The sequence below is a fragment of the Hemiscyllium ocellatum genome, chromosome 45 (genome assembly GCF_020745735.1).
Source record: "Hemiscyllium ocellatum isolate sHemOce1 chromosome 45, sHemOce1.pat.X.cur, whole genome shotgun sequence".
In the NCBI taxonomy this organism is placed as follows: Eukaryota; Metazoa; Chordata; class Chondrichthyes; order Orectolobiformes; family Hemiscylliidae; genus Hemiscyllium; species Hemiscyllium ocellatum.
Window position 1 is genome coordinate 31,361,682 of NC_083445.1, and position 12,119 is coordinate 31,373,800.

Below are 12,119 nucleotides of genomic sequence, written 5' to 3' on the forward strand. Positions count from 1 at the left end.
GGCATTGAGGGTGAGTTGGAGATTTGGATTAGGAATTGGCTGGCTGGAAGGAGACAGAGGGTAGTAGTTGATGGTAAAGGTTCATCTTGGAGTGCAGTTACTAGCGGTGTTCCACAAGGATCTGTTTTGGGACCACTGCTGTTTGTCATTTTTATAAATGACCTGGAGGAGGGGCTAGAAGGTTGGGTGAGCAAGTTTGTGGATGATATGAAAGTCGGTGGAGTTGTTGACAGTGAGGAAGGATGTGGCAGGTTACAGCGGGATATAGATAAGCTGCAGAGCTGGGCAGAAAGGTGGCAAATGGAGTTCAATGTAGCTAAGTGTGAAGTCATTCACTTTGGTAGGAGTAACAAGAAGATGGATTACTGGGCTAATGGTCGGATACTTGGTAGTGTGGATGAGCAGAGGGATCTTGGTGTCCATGTACACAGATCTCTCAAAGTTGCCACCCAGGTAAATAGTGCTGTGAGGAAGGCATATGGCGTACTGGCTTTTATTGGTAGAGGAATTGAGTTCCAGAGTCCTGAAGTCATGTTGCAGTTGTATAAGACTCTGGTGCAGCCTCATCTGGAGTATTGTGTGCAGTTTTGGTCGCCATACTATAGGAAGGAGTGGAGGCATTGGAACGAGTGCAGAGGAGGTTTACCAGGATGTTGCCTGGCATGGTAGGAAGATCGTATGAGGAAAGGCTGAGGCACTTGGGGCTGTTCTCATTGGAGAAAAGAAGGTTTAAGGGAGATTTGATAGAGGTGTACAAGATGATTAGGGGTTTAGATAGGGTAGACACTGAGAACCTTTTTCTGTTAATGGAGTCAGCTGTTACTAGGGGACACAGCTTTAAATTAAGGGGTGGTACGTATTGGACAGATGTTAGGGGTAGATTCTTTACTCTGCGGGTTGTGAGTTCATGGAATGCCCTGCCAGTAGCAGTGGTGAACTCTCCCTCTTTATGGTCATTTAAGCGGGCATTGGATAGGCATATGGAGGTTATTGGGCTAGTGTAGGTTAGGTAGGCTTCGGTCGGCGCAACATCGAGGGCCGAAGGGCCTGTACTGCGCTGTATTTTTCTACGTTCTATGTTCTAGGGTAATGTTAAAAGAAAACTAAGACTTGTATTTAAATAGAACCTTTCAAGAACATCCCAAAGTGCTTGACCATTAAATAGTTACTTTTGAAACATAACCACAATCACAATGTGGGAAACAGGACATTGTAATAATAGAGGTTCCCAGTAACGGAGGCTACTCCGCCCATCACATCTGTACCAGCTCCTGACAGTGCCGTCCTGCTCACCCCATTCTCCAGGCCACTCTCTGTAGCCCTCTGCATTTATCACTTGTAATATCTCTCAGCGCTCTCTGTAAACCTCTGCCTCCACCACTCTCTCAGGCTGTGCGTTTTGAATCCTAACAACTCTGACTAAAGACTTCTCTCCTCATTTCACTCGGAGTCTCCTGTCAAACCAGTTCATAATTTTGAGCACATCACTAAGATCACCCCTTAAACCAGCTCTGCTCCAAGCAGAATAACCCCAATTTCTCTCATCTTTCTTTGTATCGAAAATCCTTCATTCCTGATCTCACTTCTAATTAATCTCCTTTGAACTCTCTCTGGGACACTAACATTCTCCCTTAGAGAAGGTATCCAGAGCTGAATACAATACTCCAAACGTGGCTTAGCATTGCTTTTATACTCGGATCCTATAAACCTTACCAACTGTTTCAACTGGCCTGGTCACATTATACACCCTCAGGTCCCTTTGCTCCTCTACTCACCACTGAGCCTGGATTGTCTCCCTACATTTCTGTTAGTTGCAAAAAATAAATCACTTTGGATTGGAAAGTTTGACTCTGTTTCTTTCCCCAGATGCTGCCAGACTTGCTGAGCTTGCTTTGTTATTCATTTCTGGGATGTGGATATCACTGGCTAACGTGAGGAGGTGATGGTAAGTTGCCTTTTTGCTGTTAGGGAGGGAATTCCAGGATGTTCACCCAGTGACTGTGAAGGAATAGCGATATATTTCCAAGGCAGGATGGTGAGGGGTTTGGAGGGGAAATTGCAGGTGGTGGTGTTCCCATATATCTGCTGTCCTTGTCTTTCCAGATGGAAGTGATTGTGGATTGGGGGGTGCTGTCCAATGGGTTTTGGTAAATTTCTGTAGATGCTGCAGATTACTGCTACTGAGCATTGTGGTGGAGGGAGTGAAGCTTGTTAATGTGGTGCCAGTCTAACAGGCTGCGTGGCCCAGGATGGTGTCATGGTTCTTGAGTATTGCTGCAGCTGCCCCCATCCAGGCAAATGGGCAGCATTCCATCACACTCAAACTGTTCCTTGTAGATGATGGACAGGCTTTGGCCAGTCAGAGAGTTCCTTAGCTTCTGAACTGCTCTGGCAGCCATGTATTTACATGGTGAGTCCAGCTCAGTGTCTGGTCAATGGTAACCCCAAGGATGTTAATAGTCAGCAATTCAGCGACAGTAACTGAATGCCAAGGGCAGGTAGGTGTCTTGCCTTTTACTGGAGATGGTCATTACCTAGCAATGTTACTTGTCACTGTTCGGCCCAGGCCAGGACATTGTCCACACCTTGCTGCATTTAGACATGAATTGCTTCAGTGGCGAAGATGTTGCAAATGGTACTGAGTATTGTGCAATCAATGGCAAACATCTCTACTTCTGACCTGATGATGGAGGAAAGGTCACTGATAAGACAGCTGAAGATTCTCAGGTCACGGACACCACATCCTGACAAACTCCTGCAGAGATGTCCTGGTGCTAAGAGGAATGACCTCCAACATGAGTTTCCTCTGTGCCAGGTATGACTCCAACCAGCAGAGAGTTTGCCCTGATACCCATTGATTCCAGTTTTGCCAGGGCGCCTTGATGCCACACTCGGTTAAATACAGCCTTGATGTTCAGGGCTGTCCCTCTTCCCTCCCCTCAGGAAGTCAGCTCTTTTGTCCATGTTTGACCCAAGGCTGTGATGAGGTCAGGAGCTGAGTGACCCTCGGGGGAACCCAAACTGGGCGTCACTGAGCAGGTTATTGCTGAGCAGATAGTCCTGTTGCTGTCCCCTTCTGTCACTTTCCTGATGATGGAGAGGAGACTGATGGGGCGGAAATTGGCCGGGTTGGATTTGTCCTGCTTTCTGTGTACTGACATACCTGCACAATTTCCCACATTGTCGGGTAGATGCCAGTGTTGTAACTGTACTGGAACAGCTTGGCCAGGGGAGCGGCAAGTCCTGGAGCACGAGAATTCAGTCCTATTGCCAGAATGTTGTCAGACCCTGGAGCCTCTGCAAATCTCGAATACTAAAGTGCAATTTTGATCTCCTTATTTAGGGAAGGAAATGCATTGGAGGTCGGTTCAGAGGAGACTGATATCTGGAATGAGGAAAGGTGAGGCAGACTGGGCTTGTTCTCACTGGAGTTCAACAGAGTAAGAGGTAATCGAATTGAAGTTGATCAAATCCTGAGTGCTCTTGGCAAGGGGAGACATGGAAAGGATTTTTATGTGTACTTTCATTCTGGAGGGTGATTTCAGACTAGAGACAAATTTTTAAAATTACAGATTACTCTTTTACGATAGAGAAAAGGTGGAATCTTTGCTCTGGGGTTGTGAGTCTAAGGTGATGCAGGTGGATCGTGAATATTTTTAAGGCAAAAGTAGAGGGATGTTTGGGAGGCAAAGGAACCAAAACCACAATTGAGGAGACAGGAGAATGTACAATTCAGAACACAAATGGATCATCCATGACTTTTGAAAGGCAATACTTATTTAAAGGGCCAGATGACCGAATTCTATCTCTAATTCATACTTTGATGGTTGTAATTTCAGACGGTGGAGTCATCAGCACAGCACCTCGAGGACAAACTCCTCAAAGGTTTTCTCACAATTGCTCAGCAAGTGGTCTCCCTCGACCAGAGTTACACAGGGATAAAACCTGAATAGTGATCATTTTAGATGCTTGCTTGCAGTGTTCCATGGTGAAATGCTCACAATGTGACGGATGATGACTTACAGGGCATAGTCCAATTAAATCATATTTTCCAAGATCGAAATTTGCTGGCTGATGGTGCAGATTAGATTCTAATGTCCCTGATCAGCAGCTTTCCATGCAGCAGTTGGCACACTGATGGTCTCCTGTCTGTACGTCACAGCCAGCATGGAGGGCGGACGGGTAATTAACTCCCAAGCCCCGAGAAGGGATTTGAAAAATGTGTTGCTGGAAAAGCGCAGCAGGTCAGGCAGCATCCAAGGAGGAGAGTCGACATTTCGGGCCCGATGCTGCCTGACCTGCTGCGCTTTTCCAGCAACACATTTTTCAGGTCTGATCTCCAGCATCTGCAGTCCTCACTTTCTCTTCGAGAAGTGAGTTCCGGTGTATGACAGCGGGTGGCCCTAGATGACCCACACTCCCGATCAGCAGGAGGGCTGAAGCTCCTCAATTTCCCCTGCCAGGTAAACTGAGCTGGGGGACTGAAGAACATCAGCTGACATGCACTGTCCTTTTTTGGCCGTACTGCTGGGAATTGTGCCCTCAAGAGAAAGGCAAACTGAGAATGGGCTTACGTTGGTAATGAAGGTGCCGTAACATTGCACAATGTAAGGGCAGTCGTGACTTTTCAGCACCACATCCAAGTCCATGAGGATTCGTTTGTTTTCCTCCTTATTACCTGAGCGACGCATTTGCTGTAAATAAAACAAAAACATCAAATATCAAGAACGTGTGCTTTTTATCTTCCCGCTCGGCATCAAACTCACTCAGAACCACCCGAACAAAATGGAAGAACATTAAGTATCCTCCAGCACAATGCAGGTATGACACTGCGTCACAATCACTGGACAAGTCATCCACAACTCCAGGTTCAAATACTGCAGAGACCTGGGTTGAAACCCTAATCGCAGAACTGTTACAGTGCACAAGGAGGCCATTCAGCCCACTGTATCAGCTCCAGCTCCAGGACCACTCATTCTGCCTTTTCCCCATATCCCTGCACAATCCAAGAAACCATCCCTTGCCCTCCTGAATGCCTGAACTGAATTTGCCTCTACATTTCCAGGCAATGCATTCCATACTTTAACTAATCACGGTGTGAAAACAGTTTTCCTTATATCACCCATGTTTCCACTGGTACATTGCTTTAAACATATGTCCACTTGCCCTTTATTTTCCAAGCAGGAACAGCTTCTCCCTATCTATTCTCTCCAGCTGTGACAAATGGTCACATTAGGTTTCAAGAGAAACCTGGAATTAAACGGGTGGCACAGTGGTTAGCACTGCTGCCTCACAGCGCCTGGGACCCGGGTTCAATTCCCGCCTCAGGCGACTGACTGTGTGGAGTTTGCACGTTCTCCCCGTGTCTGCGTGGGTTTCCTCCGGGTGCTCCGGTTTCCTCCCACAGTCCAAAGATGTGCAGGTCAGGTGAATTGGCCATGCTAGACAGCCCGTAGTGTTAGGTGAAGGGGTAAATGTAGGGGAATGGGTCTGGGAGGGTTGTGCTTCAGAGGGTCGGTGTGGACTTGTTGGGCTGAAGGGCCTGTTTCCACACTGTAAGTAATCCAATCTAAAAGCTCGACTAAAGGAGACTTTGCAACCAGTGCCCATTGTTATAAAACCCAGCTGATTCCCGCATACCATTCGGGGGAGGAAATCCGCCATCTTCACCTGATCTGGCCGATAAGTGGCTCTCTGGATCCACTACAATGCGGCTGAGACGCTGAGCAAGCCACTTCGTTCCAGGTCAGTTAGGGATGGGCCAATAAATGCTCTCATCACCAGTGAATATTTTTCAGGCAGAGCTGAACAGATTCTTGTTAAGCATGTGGAGAGGGGGTGGGTGGGGGGGATAGGGGGGAGGGGGTGGTGGGGAAGAGGTCCTCGAGTGGAAACTTGCAGATTGAATATAGATCAGCCGTGTTCTTATTCCACAATGCAGTGGGTTACAGGGGCCAGGCAAGCTGCTCCTGCTCTCAATACAAACATAGCTACACGTGTGTTATTACTGGTGGTCAGTGATAGGGGTACCGCCAACAACACGGGTTCAATTCCCACAGTGGCTGCGCCTACCCCAAAGGTCCCACCTTCTCAACCTCACCTCTCGCCTGAGGCACAGTGACCCTCAGGTTAAACTCACAACCAGTCGTATCTCCCTCAACCCTTTGATCCTGTAGAACTACAGCAAAGTGACTTATTTTTAGGCAGTTTGCTGTGACTGTCTCAAAGGTGGAGGGAGAGCAGATTCAGCAGGAACACCAAAAAAGAATTGAATAATCAACTGAAATACTTACAGGACTCTGAAAGTGCAGTGGTTTGGTATTAACTGAATACCTCTACCAAGCAGGCAGCAGGAGGGCTGAATGGCTACTGAGTGTTTTGCCATTTTTTGATAACATAACAAAGCAGTGAGCCTGGGGACACTTAACCCAACAGATTGGTAAGAACCAGTAATTTCAATAAACTATAATGCAGCCCAAAATAAGTTCAAAGTTAAAACTCCCACAAACACCAAGTTATAGTCCAACGGGTTTATTTGGAAGCACTAGCTTTCTGAACGCTGTTCCTTCATCAGGTGAAGAGGCAGTGCTCTGAAAGCTAGTCCACCCCAGTCCAACACCAGCACCTCCAAATCAAAATAGATTCAGAAGAATACTCTACGTTTTTCAAGAGATACAAGACAACATTCTCACTTGGCCATCAGTAAACGAGAAGCTTTGTTACAGCACCAACTTCAGTTGGAAAATGCTGACATTCTTTTTTTAAAAAAGTCATACAAAACTGTTTTCTTTAATCACAGCAATAACCAGTCCAGACTAAACACAGACCCACATTTAATCTGTTTGGCTGTGCCTTACTTACCTTCACGGCAATTATATGTCCTGATTTCTTGAACCTCATTTTCCAGACCTGCCCACATGTGCCACTGCCAATCTCGCCCAAGTTTTCCAGGTCACTGATTTCAGCTTGATATCTCTGGTAGTAAGACACAAAGCCGAAGTGAGTATGTGAAGGTTACTGTAACCCTAACCACAACACCCCATCATTGTATGAGAAATCACATGACAGTACACTGCTCTGCAGAGATGATGGTATACAAGTCAGCAGTGTGGAGATATAAGGAGAGCTCACTGATTTACCAGAGTATAAACATTTCTCTCAAATAACATAACTGCATGTTTGTAATGTGAAAAGAAACCATTGCATTTTCACCCTCCTGCACCGGCAGGGAATACCGGCAGATTTGATTTCAACACTGGAAGCCAGCCCATTCCCAGCACTGATAGTCAGCATCCAGCCACTGCCAATCCCAGCCACTGCCAATCCCAGCCACTGCCAATCCCAGCACTGGTACACAGCACTCTCAGTGAAAATCCTAGTCGTCCCAGAGCCAATCTTAACACTGGCCATGGGTGAGCTGTTTACCAATCTAAGAACTGGCACCCAATTCTCCCCAGTGCTAATCCCAAAACCAGTATCAGCTCTCCAGTGCCAATCCCAGCACTGGCACTACTCAACTCTCCAAATGACAATCCTAGATCTCCAGGAGCCAATCCCAACATTCCCAGTTCAATCCCAGCACTGGTATCCAACCCTCCAGGAGCCAATCCCAACATTCCCAGTTCAATCCCAGCACTGGTTTCCGACCCTCCAGGGCCAATCCCAACATTCCCAGTTCAATCCCAGCACTGGTATCCGACCCTCCAGGGCCAATCCCAACATTCCCAGTTCAATCCCAGCACTGGTATCCGACCCTCCAGGAGCCAATCCCAACATTCCCAGTTCAATCCCAGCACTGGTATCCGACCCTCCAGGAGCCAATCCCAACATTCCCAGTTCAATCCCAGCACTGGTATCCGACCCTCCAGGGCCAATCCCAACATTCCCAGTTCAATCCCAGCACTGGTATCCAACCCTCCAGGTGCTAATTTGAGGACTTGGACTCAGATCTCCTGGTCAAGATTACAGTAGTGCTGGAAAAGCACAGCAGGTCAGGCAGCACCCAAGGAGCAGGGACGTCGACGTTTCGGGCAAAAGCCCTTTATCAGGAATCTCCATATGTCCAGCACTGGCTCATAGCTCTCCAGGTGGCAATCTCTCCTCTCCCAACGTCGAATGTAGCGCTGGCACCTGGTGCTCTAAATGCCAACCTCAGCGTGATTCCAGTACAGGTGCCCAGAGTTAAGGAAGCAATGGCATCGTGGTGCTCCTGCTGGGCTGGTAACTTAGTGACTCGGGCAATGTTCTGGGGACCTGGGCCCAGAGTCCACAATGACAGCTGGTGTCTCTAACTACAAGTCTGGTGACTGTGAAACCACCGCCATTGTATCACAGAATCTCTACAGTGTGGAAAGTGGCCAAGCAGACCACCAAATCTGCACCGACCCTGTGAAAAGCATCCCCCCACCCTAACCTCATAACCCCACATTTACCATGATTAATCCACCCACCCTGCATATCCCTGGACACGACAGAGCAATTTGGCACAGTCAGCTCACCCAATGTCCACATCTTTGGAGTGTGGGAGGAAACCAAAGTACTGGGCAGAAACCCCCCAGATATCGGCACTGTCAGCCAACTGTGCTAACCATTGTGTCACCTGTCATTAACACTGGCTGTGTACGGCAAGGAAAACTGTTGTCCTTATGTGGTGAGGCCTATGTGTGACTGACACACACACACACACACACACACACACACACACACACACACACACACACACACACACACACACAATAGAAACAGGCTATTCAGCCCACTATGTCGATGCTCACCAATATACATCAAACTGGACTAACCCATTTACTTGTCAATGATCCATAGCTGCCAGAGGAAGTGGTGGAGACTGGTACAATTACAACATTTAACAGGCATCTGGATGGGTATATGAATAGGAAGGGTTTGGAGGGATAGGGGCCGGGTGCTGGCAGGTGGGGCTAGATTGGGTTGGGATATCTGGTTGGCATGGACAGGTTGGACTGAAGGGTCTGTTTCCGTGCTGTACACCTCTATGACTCTGTAACTATGTCCCAGCATTTTAAGCTATCATCCAGGTGCCTTCCTGAATATTGTGGATGTACCTGCCTCCATCAGCTTTTGACCAGTGTGGCTGACTCCTAGCTGTCCTCTTGATATTGGCGAACTGACCACTCAGCTGCAGCAACTGGCAAAAGGTCTCAAAAGGAGAGTGAACCCTGCCAAACCACCGTACACTGGCCGGGGCACGAGCAGTCATACCTGCAACAAAGGCCATTCCACATCCAGTCCTGAATGGTGCTGGGCGATTAAACAACTCACTGGAGGAGGCAGCTCCACAAACATCCCTGTCATCAATGATGGAAGAACCCAGCACATCCATGGAGAAGCAAATGCAAAAGCATCCACAGAAACCTTCAGCCAGAAGTGCGGGGTGGATGAGCCTGACCCTGCAAAGCCCTCCTTACCAACACTTTGGGGTCAGTTCCAAAACTGGAAGAGCTGTCTGACAGACTCGTCAGGCAGCAGCCTGAAACAGTCCCAGCCATGGAATCATACCGTACAGACAAGGCCACAGCCAACACCACCACTATATCACTGAGTCCCACCAGCACAGCTGGGGGGATAATGTACTGGTGGGAGGGAGTCACCCTGTGAGGCCTCAGTTTCAGCTTCGACATCAAATCATATCAAACATGGACAAAAATGAACAAGGCTGGGGATGTGGGCAGGGCTGGGCTGGGCCGGGCTGGGCTGGGGGAGGGAAGAGTGATAGCACTCTCCTGTGGTTGGTGGATAGCCAAGCGGAAAGGAAGCTGGTTGTGGTTGTGTGTAAGTCACCTTGTCGACAGGACACTACCACAGTGCAGTGCCTTAAACTAACCGTTATCAGTCAGGTCTTGCTGCATTTTAATGGCAACTGCTTCGGTGGCTGAGGAATTGCAAATTGGGATGAACATTGGCAAATATCCCCATTTCTGACCTTAGAGTCCTAGAGCATTGAATCAGACCATTTGGTCCCACCCATCCATGCTGACCATGTTCCCAAACTGCCTGCTCCTGTCCCATCTCCCTCCAAACCTTTCCTAGTCACACACTTACCCAAATGTCTTTTCCATGTTCTAAGTGTACCTGTACCCACCCTGGCAGTTCAAACCACACACGGGTAAAAAGGTCATCACTCAGGTCCTTTTTCAAACTGGCTCCTCTCACCTTACAAAAGAATGCCCCCTAGTTTTGAATGACAACACCCTAGACAAAAGACCTTTGTTATTCACCTTATCGATACCCCGCATGATTTTATCAATCTCCGAGGTCACTCTCAACCTCCAAGGCTCCAGTGAAGGAAGTCCCAGCCTACTTTTCTAACTCAAGCCCTCCTTTCCCAGAGGGCGGGGGGGGGTTGATGAAACAGCTGGAGATAAAAACAGAAAGAACTATAGATGCTGTCAATCAGAAATAAAAACAGAAATTGCCGGAAAAGCTCAGCAGGTCTGGCAGCAGAGATCTGAGGAAGGGTTCACTTTGATTTCTCTCCACAGATGCTGCTAAACCTGCTGAGCTTTCCCAACAATTTCTGTTTATGAAGCAGCTGAAGATGGTTGGACATAGGACACCATCCTGAGGAACTCCTGTAGGGATGGCCTGCATCCAGGATGACTGACTTCCAACACCTTACAACCACCGTCCTGTCTGCTCGGTAGGACTTCAGCCAACCAGCTTGCTCGGATTCCCATGAATAGGGCTCCTTGATACCATACTTGGTCAGATGAGGTCTGGATGTCAAGGATGGTCACTCTCATTTCACCTCACCTCTCAAATTCAGCTCTTTGGTCCATACTTCAACCAAGATTGTAATGAGGTCAGGATCTGACCGGCCTTGGCAGAACCCAGACGGGGTGTCAGAGAGCAGGTTATTGTCGTTTAAAAGCACTGCTGATGACAACTTCCATTACTTTACAATGATTGACAGGAAGATTAATAGGGTGGTGATGGGCCAGTTTGGATTTGTTAGAATTTGCCCTGCGTTTTGTGTACAGGACAGTTCTGGACAATCTTCCCCACTGCTGGGTAGATGCCAGTGTAAGAGCCATGCAGGGACAGCTTGACTAGGGGAGTGGGATGTCCTGGACCACAAGTCTTCAGTACTATTGCCAGAATGCACTTGGGGCCCCTAGCCTTTCCGACAGCATTCAGTGCCTCCAGTCACTTCTTTCGATCACGTGGAGTGAAGGGAATTGGCTGAAGACTGACATCGGTGATGCTGGGGACCACTGGGTGATCATCCGCCCGGCACTTCGGCGGCTGCTTTTGCATTTGCTTCTCCACTGATATGCTGGCCTCTTCCATCGTTGACGGCAGGGAGAGTTGGGAGTTGTTTAATTGCCCACCACTATTCACAACTGGATCAGGCAGGTCTGCAGAGCTGTGGCCGTAGCTCTATCCTTCACTTGTTGCTTATGCTGCCTGATGCTACCATGGTGCTGTTGTGTAGCTTCACCAGGTTGCTCCAGGCATGCCCTCCAGCACTCCCCATTAAACCAGGGATGATCCCCTGGCTTGATGGTAATAGCTAAGTGAAGGATATGCCAGGCCAGGAAGTTGCAGATTATGTTGGAGTACAGTTCTTCTGCTGTTAAGGCCTTTGTTGACAGTCCACAGAGTGCCTAATGGATGCTCAGACTTCAGTTGGTATGGGTGAGGTCAGAGATGGTTTTCCCGCTTGTTGGTTCCCTCCCCACCTGCCGCAGACCCAGTCTGGCAGCGATGCCCTTGAGGACCCGACCAGCTCGGTCAGTAGTCCTGCTGCCGAGCCTCTCTCGGTGATGGAAAGTAGGGAGGGCTTGTTGCAACTAAACAAGGCACTGGTCACACCAGAGCCGAAATCTTGTGGACAGTTTCAATCCGTTTGCCTCAGAGAATGTACACAGGCATTGGAGGCAGACCGGAGAAGGCTGACTAAATTAATCCTGAATGTGGAGGGATTTTCCATTGAGGAGAGGTTGAGTATGCAGGACATGTGTTCACTGGAGTTCAGAGGAATGACAGAAAGACCTGACTGAAACATTTAACATTCTCAATGGGCTTGGTACCACAAACATTCACTCTCCCCACCACCACACTTGGTAGGAGCAGGATGCACT

The 12,119-nt window shown here is 48.3% G+C and overlaps 1 protein-coding gene across 2 annotated transcripts in view; it reads right to left on the reverse strand.

Annotated features, from left to right (window-relative positions):
• map2k7 (mitogen-activated protein kinase kinase 7) overlaps nt 1-12,119 on the reverse strand; it is a 120,403-nt gene that overhangs the window by 46,526 nt on the left and 61,758 nt on the right. For both annotated transcript variants that reach the window (XM_060854864.1, XM_060854863.1), the window contains 2 exons: nt 6,862-6,975; nt 4,575-4,694 (listed from right to left, as the gene is read on the reverse strand). In XM_060854864.1, coding sequence (XP_060710847.1) covers nt 4,575-4,694; nt 6,862-6,975 — 234 coding nt within the window. The remainder of the gene's footprint in view (nt 1-4,574; nt 4,695-6,861; nt 6,976-12,119) is intronic.